The 14,261-nt window shown below is 39.9% G+C and overlaps 1 protein-coding gene and 1 long non-coding RNA gene across 7 annotated transcripts in view; both read left to right on the top strand.

Annotated features, from left to right (window-relative positions):
- LOC133272236 (uncharacterized) overlaps positions 1–14,261 on the top strand; it is a 346,583-nt gene that overhangs the window by 244,630 nt on the left and 87,692 nt on the right. The window lies entirely within an intron of this gene.
- The window catches only part of IDE (insulin degrading enzyme), an 80,524-nt gene that overhangs the window by 2,904 nt on the left and 63,359 nt on the right, over positions 1–14,261 (top strand). Inside the window, exons 1-2 of one of the 6 annotated variants that reach the window (XM_061459131.1) lie at positions 2,812–3,012; positions 13,512–13,696. In XM_061459131.1, coding sequence (XP_061315115.1) covers positions 13,537–13,696 — 160 coding nt within the window. In that variant the 5' untranslated portion in view covers positions 2,812–3,012; positions 13,512–13,536. Of the gene's footprint in view, positions 1–2,811; positions 3,013–3,463; positions 3,488–3,572; positions 3,813–8,162; positions 8,415–13,511; positions 13,697–14,261 lie in introns of those variants that run through there. The other 5 variants (XM_061459132.1, XM_061459129.1, XM_061459128.1 and 2 more) reach the window with 5 other exon arrangements.

Genomic DNA, 14,261 nt, shown 5'->3' with positions numbered 1-14,261 from the left:
CTAGCCTCTGAACAGCCTGATTGGCCAGTAATACTGTAACCTCTATGTTGTCCACATACAGAAAGTTAAACAATCAGGACTTACACACAGATGCTGTACTGGTATTTTCTCAGCTGAGGACAGAGTTCTCCTTCAAAGTAACAGGATAATTATTTCACTGTTAAAGATGCAATGCAATAACTCTTGTTAAACATTAAGGACTGATGCATGTATAAAATGATTAAAACCAGTATCGGTTTCAACTAACCAGGGAAACTACACAGAATAAAGGATCTCCTTTTTCTGCATGTATGCCACATCACTGACACAGACACATAAGAACTTTTACATAGTTTTATTAATTTATAGTTTTATTCACCATAATAAAAAATTAACAGCACACATAGTGGGGTATATGCATTTGTGTAATTAGGTTAGAGTCAAGCTTATAGTTTTCTACACATTTACCTGTTTTCAGTTAAGGAAATGGCATCCTTTACATAAAAGGAAACACTGAACGGGAAGATTAGAAACTTACAGACTTGACAATACCAACTGAAGTCAACAGGAAATGTCTCCTTGGCTTCTCATTATATTTTGACTTTAATATTTTAAAATTTAATTCATTCACTATTTCTGAACTGAGAGCAATCAACAGACAATATTTTTTCATACATGCCTTGTCATGAAATTGCCATTATTTATTTTGGAGTGGAAACAACCATAAGATATGTGTTTTTTTTCAGCCTGAGGCCAGTTTTCTACAAAGCCCTTTTATATACAATTACAATTTGAATTTAATCCAGAATGTGAGCTAGGTGGAAAAATATGCTTCCATTAAAAGCACATCAAGACTTAAGAGTTCTATACTTGCTGCCTCTTAGCCTTCAAGAGGAATATAAGATATCAGTTTTGTTCTAAATTATTTGTAATCTTCCTGCTTTGAGGATCTGTTTCCCTGCACTGTACTGTTATGTCACATAACCTGAAGAGGGGTCTCCACACTGCTACTCCATAGGGCTTCTTCATGGGAATTTCTGAATAATTTCCACACTTATGCTAGATCATACTTAGGTTCATTTGATCTTTTGGACAGCACCTCTTTTCCACTAGAAAAACACTAGGACAGATGAAGAAGGGAGAACTGAAAGCACCAGTTGTCTATGAACAGTTAAAATTTTGCAGGGAAGGAATCTTAGTTGCTGGACTACATTGAGAAAGGAATTTTACTGAAAGTCCTCTTTACTTTTGCTGATGGTGTCATCAAAAGGTAAAAATATCTTTGAAACATGGAAAAGATCCAAAATAGTGGATGAGTGTAATTTTGTCTAGTAGAAACTGAAACAAGAGAGGGATTAGATTATAAGAACACAATCAGTGCCATTGAATACCCACAAAATAAGTTTACTGTGGATAGAATAGGTATAAAGTACAGTAGGTGTAACATCTGCTGCAGTAGTTATGTTAGCTGCATGAGGAGGTGTGCTCTTTCATCACCACAGGTACAGAAGCAGAAGTGCTGGCTGCAGATGCTACTATTAGCAGACCACCACAGCTTTGCTGGTGCAGTCTGCTTTCCCAGGATTGCCCCTGTGTATGCCCTAGGCAAGATCTATAGTGAAAGGCAGGATTTACCAGAGCAGCTAAACATACATCAGGCCAGCATTGGCTGAATATGGAAGTATGGCTACATCAGGCTAGCAAAATCTCTGTCAGAACCTGAAAAGGAATAAACTGCCTGAAACTCTGTATACTTCTATAGCTTTCACCCCTACGTAATAACTGATAGAACATACTTCAACTTGCGTTAACAGTAAGGGCAGAAGCATTCCTACTATACATCCAATTTAAGAAAGCAACTCTAATTCACCTTCTTGTCCCCAATTGCTCCAGAGAGGGAGGAGACAGATCATGAAGAGGCACTCACCTGGCAGTGTGCTTTCTGCCACAGTGGTATTACCCTCTCTGATGCAATGGCAACAGACAGATTTAAGATTTCACCATTTCTCCTGTCCTCTTTCTCTGTGGCCTCATCTTCACTTCTGCATACACTAGCAAATGGAAAAAAACCCAGACTGCCTCAAACTAGAATCCCATGAGGACCAAAGATATCCTTAATTTTCACAGGAGTTAACATATTGTGTTATAATTAGGCTCCCACACAGTTCTAAATCCAGTTAATTTAGGTGAAAACTACCGTCTTGCTCCAACCATTAGTGTAACTTGAGAGACCATTCTGTGTCTAAACTGAGGCCCGAAGTGTGGGTGTACTTGATGTAGACACAGACGTTTTAAACTGGGTAGCGCAGGTACTGGTAAGAGCGTCTCTATAGCAGCACAGACCTCAGTAGAAACCAGCAGCTGAATGTCTACCCAAATCCCCTGACAGATTTTGTTGACCATACGAAGTAGTGTGTTGCCACTTCTCTAACATCTTATTTGACCAAAGCTGACTAGTTTAATACGGCAAATACATCTTCAGTCCCACCTCTGGATGCAGAACTAACCTTAGTTAACTCGTCAGGCCACATCTTTTTACCTTTTTATAACAGGAGGAGGAGCTTCTAGCTATGAGATACCACCTGTAATAAAGGCAAGCAGTGGGGAAGCTAAAATCAGGCATTAAATGTAGCACATGAAGATTTTTTTCTTTCTCTTTGATAAATAAGAAATAGGAAAATACATACATCTGAAGAAAACATTACTAGAACTGCAAACAGTGGGGTTTTCTGGAGTGTTTTTTTTGCTTTGGTTGGTTGGGTTTTTTTTTTCAAGAAGGGAATTAAAGCAGGCTGCCACAACCACAACTTTCCCACAGGGAAATCTACCGAGAAAGAAAAAAAAAAAAAAGCTCCCCAGAAAACCAAATACATGGAGTTCTAACAGAAGTTCAACCGTATCCAGCATTTCCATCTCTCCGGCCCATCCTGCATAGAGAGCCCCGTGCTCGGAGCAGGGTGAGCCGCGATTCCGCAGACCTTCCGCAGCAGGGGAGCAGCAGACAGAAGGCTCCCGAAGCAGAGCTCCCACAAGGTAAATTCTCTCCCCGGAGAACGGAAGACTGACACCCGCTGCACGGGGAGATCTGAAATCTCTGCCACTCAGGACGGCACCGCACCCACTGTACTCAAATTACGAGGCGCCTAATTACCTTTTGTCTTGGCTTTCGCCGGCAGGAACGCAGAGCCCGGCCGCCAGGAAGCGGACGGGCCGCTCCCTCGGCGCCGGGCCGCAACACGGTTTCTTCGCGGGCGCTAGCCCAGCCCCGCGAAGACAGCAGCAGCAGCAACGGGGTCGCCCCGCTGTCCTTCCCGCCGCAGCCCCGTCCGCCTCCGCCGGACGCTACTTCCCACCGCCCCCCTGCCCCGCCACGACTACTGTCGCCCCGGCTCTCCGCCCAGCCATCCACCCCCTCCACCCCCTCCGCCTCCTCCCATAGGCCCCCTGCCCCCTCCCCAGCAGCAGCCCCGGCCCTCCAGGCAGCAGGGACAGTCTCTAGCACCCCCAGGTACAGGCCCCGCTAGGCCTGGCGTGGTGGTGGCGGCCCCGCCGGGCGCGGAGGGCGGACGGGACCCCGAGGGCGCCGGGGAGGGATTGGCCAGGCTGCGAGGGGAGGCGGGCGGAGAAGATGGCGCCGAGGAGCGGCGCGTGCTGAGGCGAGCGGAGCCGGGCCGGGGCGGGCGGCGGGGAGAGGCCGGGCGCTGACGGTGGGGCCGGGATATGCGGCAGCGGCTGCTTCCTGTGCTGAGGCGGGCTCTCCTGGGCTTAGCGCGCCCCTGCGCCGTCCCGGCCTCCCAGGTTTTCCCTCAGTGCCGGCGGCGCAGCTTTCTCGGGTACGGTGCGTGTTTGGCGGGGGGTGGGACGGGTGAGTTGGGGCCGGCCCCCGGGTCCCCGCACTGTGAGGTCGGAGACCCCTTCCTGTCCCCCACTGCGTTGTGTAAGAGGTGGCGGAGCGGCCGGGGCACCTTGCGCGGGCAGGGGGGCAACCAGGGCAGCGGAAACGCGGGGCTCGGGCGGGAGTGATGAGGGAGCTGGGGCGGCGGGCCCGTGTGTGCCGAGGAGGCCTGTGTCCTGCGCTGCCCTGCCCGAGCCCGGTGTCCTGTGTGTCTTTAGCAGCACCTCGGCTGGCAAAGCAGGCTTGGTCATCAGCCTCATGGCTATGGCGCGGCGTTAGCTGTCCGGTGTGCTCGCTTTGTTATGTTTGTCCTCCTCCCCCCCCCCCCCCCCCCCCCCAAAAAAAAGACCCCGGAATTTGCATGTTGCTTAACTTGCCATGTCTTCCTGAGCCATAAATGGTAAAAAAAAAAAAAAAAAAAGTTCTTTGCAAAGAAACTGTTATGAGAGTTACCCAGGGTTGATGGCACTGGTCTCTTCAGTATGTGTCAAGCTGTCCAGTACTGGCACTGTGTGTGTCTTGTTTTTGTGTGTGTGTTACTAGTTCCAGTGGAGACACTAAGTAACCTCGATGGAGGGAGGAGCGGCGGGAGGCTTGGCATGGTTCGCTTTAGGGGCAAATTAATCTGCGTAACAACTCGGTAAAGTTTTTCCAGGAAGGGAGCTGGGTAGGGGAAAGAGGCAAAGTTGTTTTCTTTCTTTCTTTAGCACCGTATCTGTTATTTTAATAGCAAAACCTATATTTAACACTGCAAAAGCAAGACATATCAAGAGTAACATCTTTCGGGGGGGGGGGGGGTACGATGATTCATGCTGTCAATGCTTGTGTGTCAAAATTTGGATGTACCGTTATTGTTCATAATTGCAGCGAATGCTCCGGTATTGTAAGGGTGATCCACAGTGTATGTTTGGAGCTAATGCTTTTCTTGGGCTCTAGGTTGTCCTGCTAGATTACTTGTCTTTAAGCTTGTGCAAATATGCAGTATTTGGACTTAACTTTGTGTGTGAGTAGGCCTGTTGTGTTTTCATACTGCCTACAGCCATGATTTAATCATCTGTTTAATTGTGAATTAGGATTTTCATAAACAATAATGATATGAGAGCAGGTGTAGTGCTTTCACATATTTTTGAAGATGAAAACGTGAAAATGAATAACCTTTTCTTTAATTACATGTGCCCTGTTTCCGTTTCTGAATTTTGTTTATTCCTCACCTTTTTTCAGCTTTACCTTTTTCTTCTCATAGAATTTTTAACCTTCATGTGCATGTCCAGTATTTCTCGGATAATATTCTCAGATAATATTTCTCAGATAATTTCTCAGAACTTCTTATCGCCCCTGTTCTAGTTAGGATGTCCCTACAAGGTTCATGTTTGCATGTTTTTTTGCTCCCTTTCTGCCTTCAGTCGCTTGTAAGGCTGCGGTTTAGTCCCTTAGATGAAACCCTACCTTTGGGACTTTGATCAGAGTGTGAAGGATACAGCTTATTTTGCACATGAAGTAGTTCCCTACCCTGTTAGATCTAGAAGAAGAAAGCGGGAAGGGACAAAAAAGTTCTTTACCTCCAGTGCTTCACTGAACTGGAAGGTGTTAGGCTCCTAGCTGGGGGTCATTGTAGGTTATTGTAGAAGTCATTTACTAAAAATACTGTCAGACCATTTGAGAGATCACAAGTTGATATTTTAGATATATTAATTCTATTGTATTAGATTCTTTCATAATAGTTTTAACAAGGTAAGAATCAGAAAGTTTGTAGTAATAAATGTCTGTGGAGGAATTTAATTGGATTTGTGTCCAGTTATGCATTTGTATATGCAGGTGTGTCAGTGAATATGTTTTCAGCTTTCATGATGTTCATAAGTTGATACAATATGAAATAGCACTGTGTATATGTAATAAGGTGATTTTTGATGGAGTTTGATTGAAAGTTGCTTCACTGTAGCTTTCTGTTTAGATCTCACCTTCTGCAGCTTGTTTTTGGAATGAGTCAGAACTATAGCTTGCCTGAGAAATTCAGATGAAAAAAAAAATGCTGTAGAACTGAGAGTTTACCTACAGTGTTAACAGTAGAGATAGAATTGTTCAAAATCATAATAACTAGAAAACAGAAGAGGTAAATAGCCAGGACTTCCTTTGTTGCAACACATCACTGCTGCTTGTTATAGGTCAGTTGATTAAAGTGCTAGTATTAGATAAGCAATTGCTTTTAATGTAGGATTACAGCAGTTGTCATGATTCAGAATCCTAAAGTTCTTTCTGTGTTTGTTGGTAGATCAGATTTTCTTGCCAGTTCTCTCATCTTTCTGTGTATTTCTTGTTGTTATGCAGTATAACTAAAGTTTTTAATTCAGACCTCACAAGTTTTCTTTTTGAGGGTAAGAAACAGATGGTAGCATAAAGTGTTAAGTGAGTTGGCTTTACAAAGAGTGTTGGGCAATCTGATGTGCTACTTGGAGATAAAATGTTTAAAATGCACATCAAAATACAGTAGAATAAACCACAGAGGTCTTCCCTGTAACATCCAGTTTTGTTTCCTAGTGTGTGCAGGGCCATGTGCTAGACACCACTGCTGCACTGTGGTTGTGGACAAAGTCCTGCAGCTCTAGGGTGGTGGAGGAAAAACGTCAGGGAGGGAGGAAGAGTAAGAAGCACTGGCTTGTGAGTCTTCAATGCATAAAGCAGTTAATTGGATTAATGAGTACATTTCTGAAGGAAATATGTAAAATACGCTTCCAAGCAGCTAGTTGTGTTACAAACTAGTCTTGTCAGTGTTGTTCTTAGCATGCAGCAGACTGATGAAAATAATGCAAGCCAAAATACTATGACAGATTTGTGAAGTCATTCTGAAGATCCTATATTGTCTAAAGATCAAAACCAGATAATTTTATGTATATTTAATAGAGACCTAATCTTTCATGTAATGAAAGGCTTCAAAACCCTTTTGGAATTTTGCTATTTTCAGCAATCTTGTAAAAAGAATGAAGAAGCAGTAGGGAAAGAGTAATTTTAATTGTTTTCTATTTCTAATGAGCCTAGATAAAACTTGTTTACCATGGAGGGTGTGTTTTGATTAGTTGTTTGGGGCAAGTTTTGAAGAAATAGGAAAAGTAAGCTGAAATAATGTAGAAATTTTTAAAAACTGTATATGCTTTATTGCTGTTTCTGAAATCTGACTGTATAAAATCCTGCCTTTGTATTTGACATTTTACCTAGTGCTTTGGAAACTGTGGAATGGTCAAGTAAAGAAATGTAGCTTCAGGGCAGTAAATTGCCATTTTGGTGTCTTGAGTGTATATCCCATCTTTTTGGACTAACATGAGCCACACGCATTATTTTACTAGTTATTCAGCCGGGGGCTGATTTTACATATGAAGCTGCCAGGGCCAAGTTCACACATGGTATTGTCTCATTAATGCTACTCATAATTCCTGTACACTGGCATGTAACACCAGTATTTCTACTGCCGTGTTGGTAGTGAAGCTGTGACAGACCAAGTTTTGCTGCTGTGATCTAGAAGCTGTAGAAGCTGGACCCTTCTGGGAATGAGAGAAAGGCAGGCTTCTGCCCTGGCCACCATCATTAAGAGGGAATTTTCCAAGTCAGTTACAGACTTGGCAAAAAGCAGCACACTGAGGTTCTGAAAATGCTTTAATTGTAGCAAGCTTCAGGATTTCTTCAAAAGAAACTCCATAACAAAACCTTATAAATATTCATCATCTTCAAACTTGCCTAATTTGGCATGATTAGTTGTTCTTAATAACTTGGTAGCCCTGATTAAATCATTGTGGGCCTTTGTAGTTGGAGCTATTATGTATGGAGTAATACGCTGAATTCATAAGGAGTTTGAAAGTGATAAAACATGATAACGTTTTGAGCGGTTTATCTACTTATGCAGTCTGTCTGTCTGTGTATGCAGTCAGATTTATTTAGATCAGCATCAGGAATGTGTTGGGATCTTACATATTCTCTAGCTTCGTGACAAGTAGATTTACAGAAGATTGATGCTTTATGGATATTGAATAATGTGAACTGTTTAATCTCTAAATGTGTAAAAGAAAGATTGCTAGGTTTGTCTACTGATGAACCTGTAACCTGAAAAAGTTATGTATAGTCTCCTGAAATAGCCTTTATGGTAATGGTCGCCGGAGTTGATTTAATTTTGGGTTTTTTTTTTTGAGATGACTCTTTCTCTACTCCATTTTTTTATTACATTCTTGGTAACAGAACTTAGTAAAAACATTCCTCTGACTTGTACTGCATATAGTTTAGTCTAAAAAATAATTTTTAATTATGGTATACTACTGAATCGAGAGGAGGTGACTTACTGATGACGTCACTTGTTACACATACAAGGATGTCACAATGCCATTGAATTCTACTGCTGTTGTGAGGAGAGGCAGTTGCAAGAGGTGAAGAGGAGGAATGAAGATCTGTAGAAAAATGGAGGCTTATTTTATTGTTGCAAAGCCACGAGCTTGCAAATGAAGAAGTTCGTGGACTTTTCCAGAGGGCTCAATTCAGTGCTGTTTTCCTGGTAAGAGAGGTAAGGAAACTGGCTGGTGATTTCGCAGCACTGGGCCTCCTGCCGAAGCACACAACGCTTCTTTCACTCCATGCATTTGCAGCTGAAGAAATCATTACATGAGTTACTAAGAGCTGTAAACCAAGATAGATCAGTAAATAATACAGTGAGCACAGTTACCAGTAGTAGTTCAGTTGCAGGGCAGAGCAGGGAAGGGTTTTGGCTCCACAGAGGTTTCACTTCACCCTGGTAAATGGTAGGCAATTAAGTGGAGGGGGTGGGATGGGGAAGGAAGTAAAAGGAAATGGATATAAATAAAATACAGAACTTGGGACAGGTGCAAAATGTGAGATTGAACAACATTACTGTGGTCTTTGTATAGTTTCAAAGACACTGCTAGAGCTTTGACAGTTGTACTACAGTAGTGTAACAAACCAAGTGTATGCAAAAGACATGAAACATGAGTTGCTAAACATGAGGAGCAGTTCAGATCCTAGTGTACAGAAGTGTAAGCTTAAAGTGAGTACATTGTAATGCCCTGAGAAGTAATTTGGGTTCAGTTGCATAAAAGCTTTAAGCAAACCCCAATTTTAAGGCAACTGATAAAAATTTAAAGCAAGGATCAAAATGGTAACTGTTGCCATTCATCTTGGTTACTTCAAGCTGATGTTTATAGCCATTCATCTGGCTCAGACCTGTGTACCCACATTTGGCTTAAATACATGGAGTCTGTCATGGCAAAAGAATCTAGGAAAGCACTTTGGCATTTGTGCTTTGGGGGTCATATTTTTATTAGCTAGTTACATTTTTGCGTTGAAGCAACCCTCAGGAGTTTCTGTTAATTGGTTTTCAAATATGGTCCTTTAATTGTTCAAACATTGAACTTAGTTTTGACTACACTGGCTAATTTTTAATTAAAGTAAGTTTCCTGAAATAACTTTGAAAGATTAAAATAGTTAGGCAGAATCATGTATCACAGTCCCACGCTGTAATACGTTTGCAGGTGAAACCTTGCTGGTTCGAAGAGACTGCCTGATTGGAAATCATTAAAAAATGTGGCCTCAAAGAGTAGAATATAATTTATTTCAAGTAGATGTAGCTTATAATTCAGCATCTGTTTTAGTTGATACTTTGCTCATACAAGTGAAGTAATTTTGATGAGGAAGATTGTCTTAACATTTCGTAGTCATTGAATAGGGGCACTGCTCTCAGTTCCAACATCCCTGTTCTTTTCTCTGTTTCTGTCTAGCTCTATGATGTTGCCACCTGTAATTTTTGGCCAGTGGAAAAATTACTAGTGCCACAGTAATGCTTTGTATTTGTTCTTCCCTCCTTTGTTTTACTGGGTCTTTCTCTGTTGCTTCTGTGTTGTGAAAGTAGTAGGACAGTATTTCTTCTCATGACATTTTTTGTTAGGATATTAGCTCTGCAATAAATATAGAATCTAGTTTGTGGATTAATTTACTACTACTGACCATCAGCACCCAATACTCATCGTGATGACAGAGCAAGTAGATAGAGCTCTTACATTTCAGGACAGCATCTGAACATGACTTCAGGAATTAAGCTATTTTTTCAAGAAACTACAAGAAATACAGAATTCTTTCTTTCCATTACTTTTTTTTTTTTTTTGCTATGATCAAAAGCAGTCTGTTGTCAAAAAGCGGTTTGTAGGGGTTTTAGGATCCTTGTGAAAGAATGGAATGTAGTATTGTTATAAAGCAATTGTACATAGACAGCTTAGAAGTTGCACGTAAAAGCAGTCATTTGTACAATATTGTATCTTACAATTTACTCCTTAAGAAAAAATCACTCTGTAAATAAGTGAAATTTTCTTCTCTACCTTTTGTATTGTAGCACCAGGAGGAATGGCACTTGAGCAGGAAGGTATTGGTTTTGTTCTTTTGACACATTGCCCTTCAGGAATATTTCATAGTTGATCTGCTTTTGCTTTGCTTTGAGTTGTCTGGTACTGCAGTTTAGAAGGGAAATAATTGTGAGTTAACCTTGCAAACCCATTTGAAGTTGAAGAGAAGGTTGTATTCACAATGCCCATTGAAATAACACCAAAGATAGAGACACAAGTTTAAGTCCTTGGTTTGAAAGCTTAATTGCCAGTTTTGACCTTTTTGAAAATTATAGTTTTTTCCTGTACTGAAATTTGACTGCCAGCTGGAAGTAGCCTAGAAAGGAGGCAGAGGTAGGGAATGATAATAAAATGGAGGTGTACAGCTTCACAAGACATCAATTGAAATCTCATAAGATTTCATAGAAGCTGCGTAATTTGATGAATCACATTGGAAAGATGAGTCATCTGAAGAAACAGTAAAGTTCTGTGACTTAATGATGTGGTGTAGAAATAACAAAGAGATACGAGAGGATGAGGAAATTGTTTAACATTTAAAAAAAAAACAACGCCTTGAGAATTTTATAGTATATATGCATCTTATGATAAGCAGCTAGTGTCTTAATGAGGTGCTCCTTACTTAAGTGAAGTCAGGAGGTTGAGACCTCCTTGGTATCCTGCATGCTTTTATTGGTCAATCCAGTAGAATTGTATGCAAGTGAAATGCAGTTAAGAACAGTTTAGTTACTGATTTTCATCTATGGAAAGTGGTATCTAGTCTCTCTAAATAAATTTTACACAGTATCTTAAGTTTAGTAGAGTATTTCTATTTAACTTTGAACAAGGAGGCATTTTTTAAATCATAGGCATGGATTATATCAGTGCTGTTGATGCAGAGAAATGGGAATGTTGCTGTGCTTGGAGTATCCTTTGGTTTTGAATGGTTTCTGCATTTCTGCATAGGAAGAAAGAAAGTCTGTAGGTGCTCCAGGCAGGCTTATTCTAAGTACAGGGTTAAACTAGTGGATAAATAACAGGTTTAAATGAGAGTGTAGATATTTACATTGCAATTTAGCATTTTGGTTACTGTTTAGTGGTTATGTTTGATTGCACTGGTTTTTGAAGTAGTTCAGAGTGTGAGAACCATGTTCCTTCTGAAATGTGTTGAGTTGCACATTTTAAAGTTACTTGCTCAGAGACACTCAAATTCTGATTATTCATCGATGCTGTGTTCAGCACTTCTGTGTTTTGTTTTGTTTTTTTTTTTTAATTTGGATTATAATTCCTGCTTGTAATTTTGCCTGCTTTCTTACTATTTCTTTCATGTTAGAACTAAAGTTTATTTAAAAGTTCCAAAGTAAATTTTTTTTTTTTTTACTTCTTTGAAAAGCATTCAGAGATCTAATGCTTACTTTACTGCTTTTTTTTCACAATAATATCTTTTCCACTTTGCATTTCCTTCCTCAAGCATAAATACAGTCTTACACAAACTTTCACTCTGCTACGGATAAAATCTAATTTTTCTGTATGCGAAACACTGTTTTTCACTGATTATGCTGTAGACATTATGTTCATAAACTTTTTTGTCCTTAACATGCTCTTAATAATGAGCTCTTTATTAGCCTCTTTGTAATATATAACAGCAACACTGATGATTCTGCATCTGCTGACTTCAAGTTGGCTGGTGTTTTTATACTGTAGAATCACATGAATAAATGGAAAGGAGATAATACAGAGGGACAGGACCTCTCAGGACTCTTTCCCGTTTTGAGAATGATAGAGAATTTTAGGAAGGAGATTTTATTAACTGACTCCCATTTTAATTTTTACTTTTAAGCTGTAAATAAAATATGTAAACAGTTTTTCTTTTCCAAACAAAGTTTTTTGTTACCTGGTAACACTGAGTGTGTGGTTGGTTTGCTAGCTAGAGAGTTAGTAAAAATGTTATGACTGAAGATCTGAAACAGTAAATATATTGTGGTCTGTGCAGTCCTTCATGTTCCACATGTCATGCGGTCTTAAAGCTTGTGTGTAGTCTTAAAACTTGGGTAAAGTTCCTTGAACTGTACAACCTGAAAATGGAAAAGTAAATACTGTACAACTCCTTGTTATCTATGTGATACCAACAAGATCATGCAGAATTTCTCATGCCTCTGTCTGTGTTGTGGTACAATTAGACTCAGATCAGGTTTTCTTTGTAAGTGAAATTAGTTCACCAGTGACTAATGAAGCTTATGTAGTAAGTTACTTGGCAATATAGCAAGCAACATTTCATCACAAGAAGAGATTTGAGTTTGGCTGGTACCACATAACAGGCCCTGTTCTAAAACCCTTCTGAGAAAACAGGGTTAGAATTCAGTAGCTCTTACATGCTGGAATAAACCACATGGTTGGTTTAGAGCATAGCTCTTTGATTTCTTGTTTCTGGGATTTGCTTATATTTTTGTGTGTGTGTGTCTTTGTGTTTTGTTTTGTTTTCCCCTCTGTGTGTGTTGGTGTGGTTTTTATTTGCTTGCTTATTTTTAACTTGCAGCCAAATGGTTCTACTCGAGCTTCCCAAATATCCAAATCTGAATGGCTCACCTTTTCACTTGGCATTTAAAAAAAAAGAATAACCAGAGTTTATAATTTCAGATTCACTCTTAGTTTCTTAGAATTTCAAAATTATGCCACTAAAGAAGCATGTCTCATAGTATGTCTGTTAAACTAATAGTAGAAGTTCAAACATGTGAATCTGTTCCTGCTTTTCAGGGCAACATTACAGTGTGTTTGTATTTTTATGGTAAATGGTGTCACCCTTTCATGCTGGAGTGTGCAAATCCAGTGGTTTACTAAAATTTTGTTTATCTGACAGTTACAAAGTTACAACATTTATAACATAACCACCAATTCAGACATATTAAATACTTTTCTGAAGCCTGAAAGTACACCTGAGAGAGCAGTGTATGCTTCATTTAATTCAGTTTTTATCATAATTGAATAAGGGGATGAAATTTCTTTCTTAAATTACTGTTAGTATGAAACTTGAAACATTCAATTGCATGGTCTACAGATGTATAATGTTGCTTGGTTTTTGGTTTGATGTTTTGTGTTTTTGTTCTAGCAGCAATATCTTTCAGGATCTGAACTAAACTTTTAGTCCAGTTCTATGAATTTTGTTCAGAACTCAATTTCTTGATGTCAATATTGCCCAGAATTCTTTATCATAATATTAAAATATTATCAGGGCCTATGTAAAAATAGTAAGTGACATTTCTTCTGCTTTCTTCTAGGTTTCAGACAGAGACAAACAACAAAATGAACAATCCAGCTATAAAGCGAATAACAAATGAAATTATCAAATCACCTGAGGATAAACGAGAGTATCGTGGACTGGAACTGGCAAATGGCATTAAAGCTCTTCTCATTAGTGACCCCACCACAGATAAATCTTCAGCAGCACTTGATGTACACATAGGTATTTAATGCATGTTGTGTTCATTACGGCATTAATAAAATTGCTTCAAGTTTTGGTATCTTAATTGAAATAAACTGGCAGGCATGGTATCCAGTTGGCAGCTTCACCTTTTATTGTCATTTAGAGTTTGTTTAATTCTTTGACACATAAAGTTGAAAATTATTAGAGTTAATTAAATACTCTCACTGTACTCTCTGTTTACTCAAGTGTAGCTCAGTCAGTAGAAAGACTTCTTTTAACCATTAAGTTTCATGTTATGAAAGATCTTTTGTAAGCAGAAAAGGGGCGGGTGTGAGTGCAATTATTTCAGACATCTCCATCTGTTATGTCAGACTTTTTTTTTTTCCTTCATGTTAAGTTGTTGATGTGTAGAGGTGAGAAAATGCTGTAGTGCTGGAAGAGTTGGAAGGGCACTCCCTAACTCCAGTGATGCTTAGGTGTGCAAATAGAAACACTGGAAATAGAAGGGAAGGTAGTTACTTTGATTCCTTGGAACAATGGAAGCCTTTCTTAGATCTGAGGTATTTCTCAAGCTTGTGTAGTTTCTCAGTTGCTTGGAAAGTAT

The sequence above is a fragment of the Pezoporus flaviventris genome, unplaced genomic scaffold (assembly GCF_033815535.1).
Source record: "Pezoporus flaviventris isolate CSIRO_AGI_PZ_B2104156 unplaced genomic scaffold, CSIRO_AGI_Pfla_v1 ptg000029l, whole genome shotgun sequence".
NCBI classification, from domain to species: Eukaryota; Metazoa; Chordata; class Aves; order Psittaciformes; family Psittacidae; genus Pezoporus; species Pezoporus flaviventris.
This window is presented reverse-complemented; position numbering and strand designations above follow the sequence as displayed.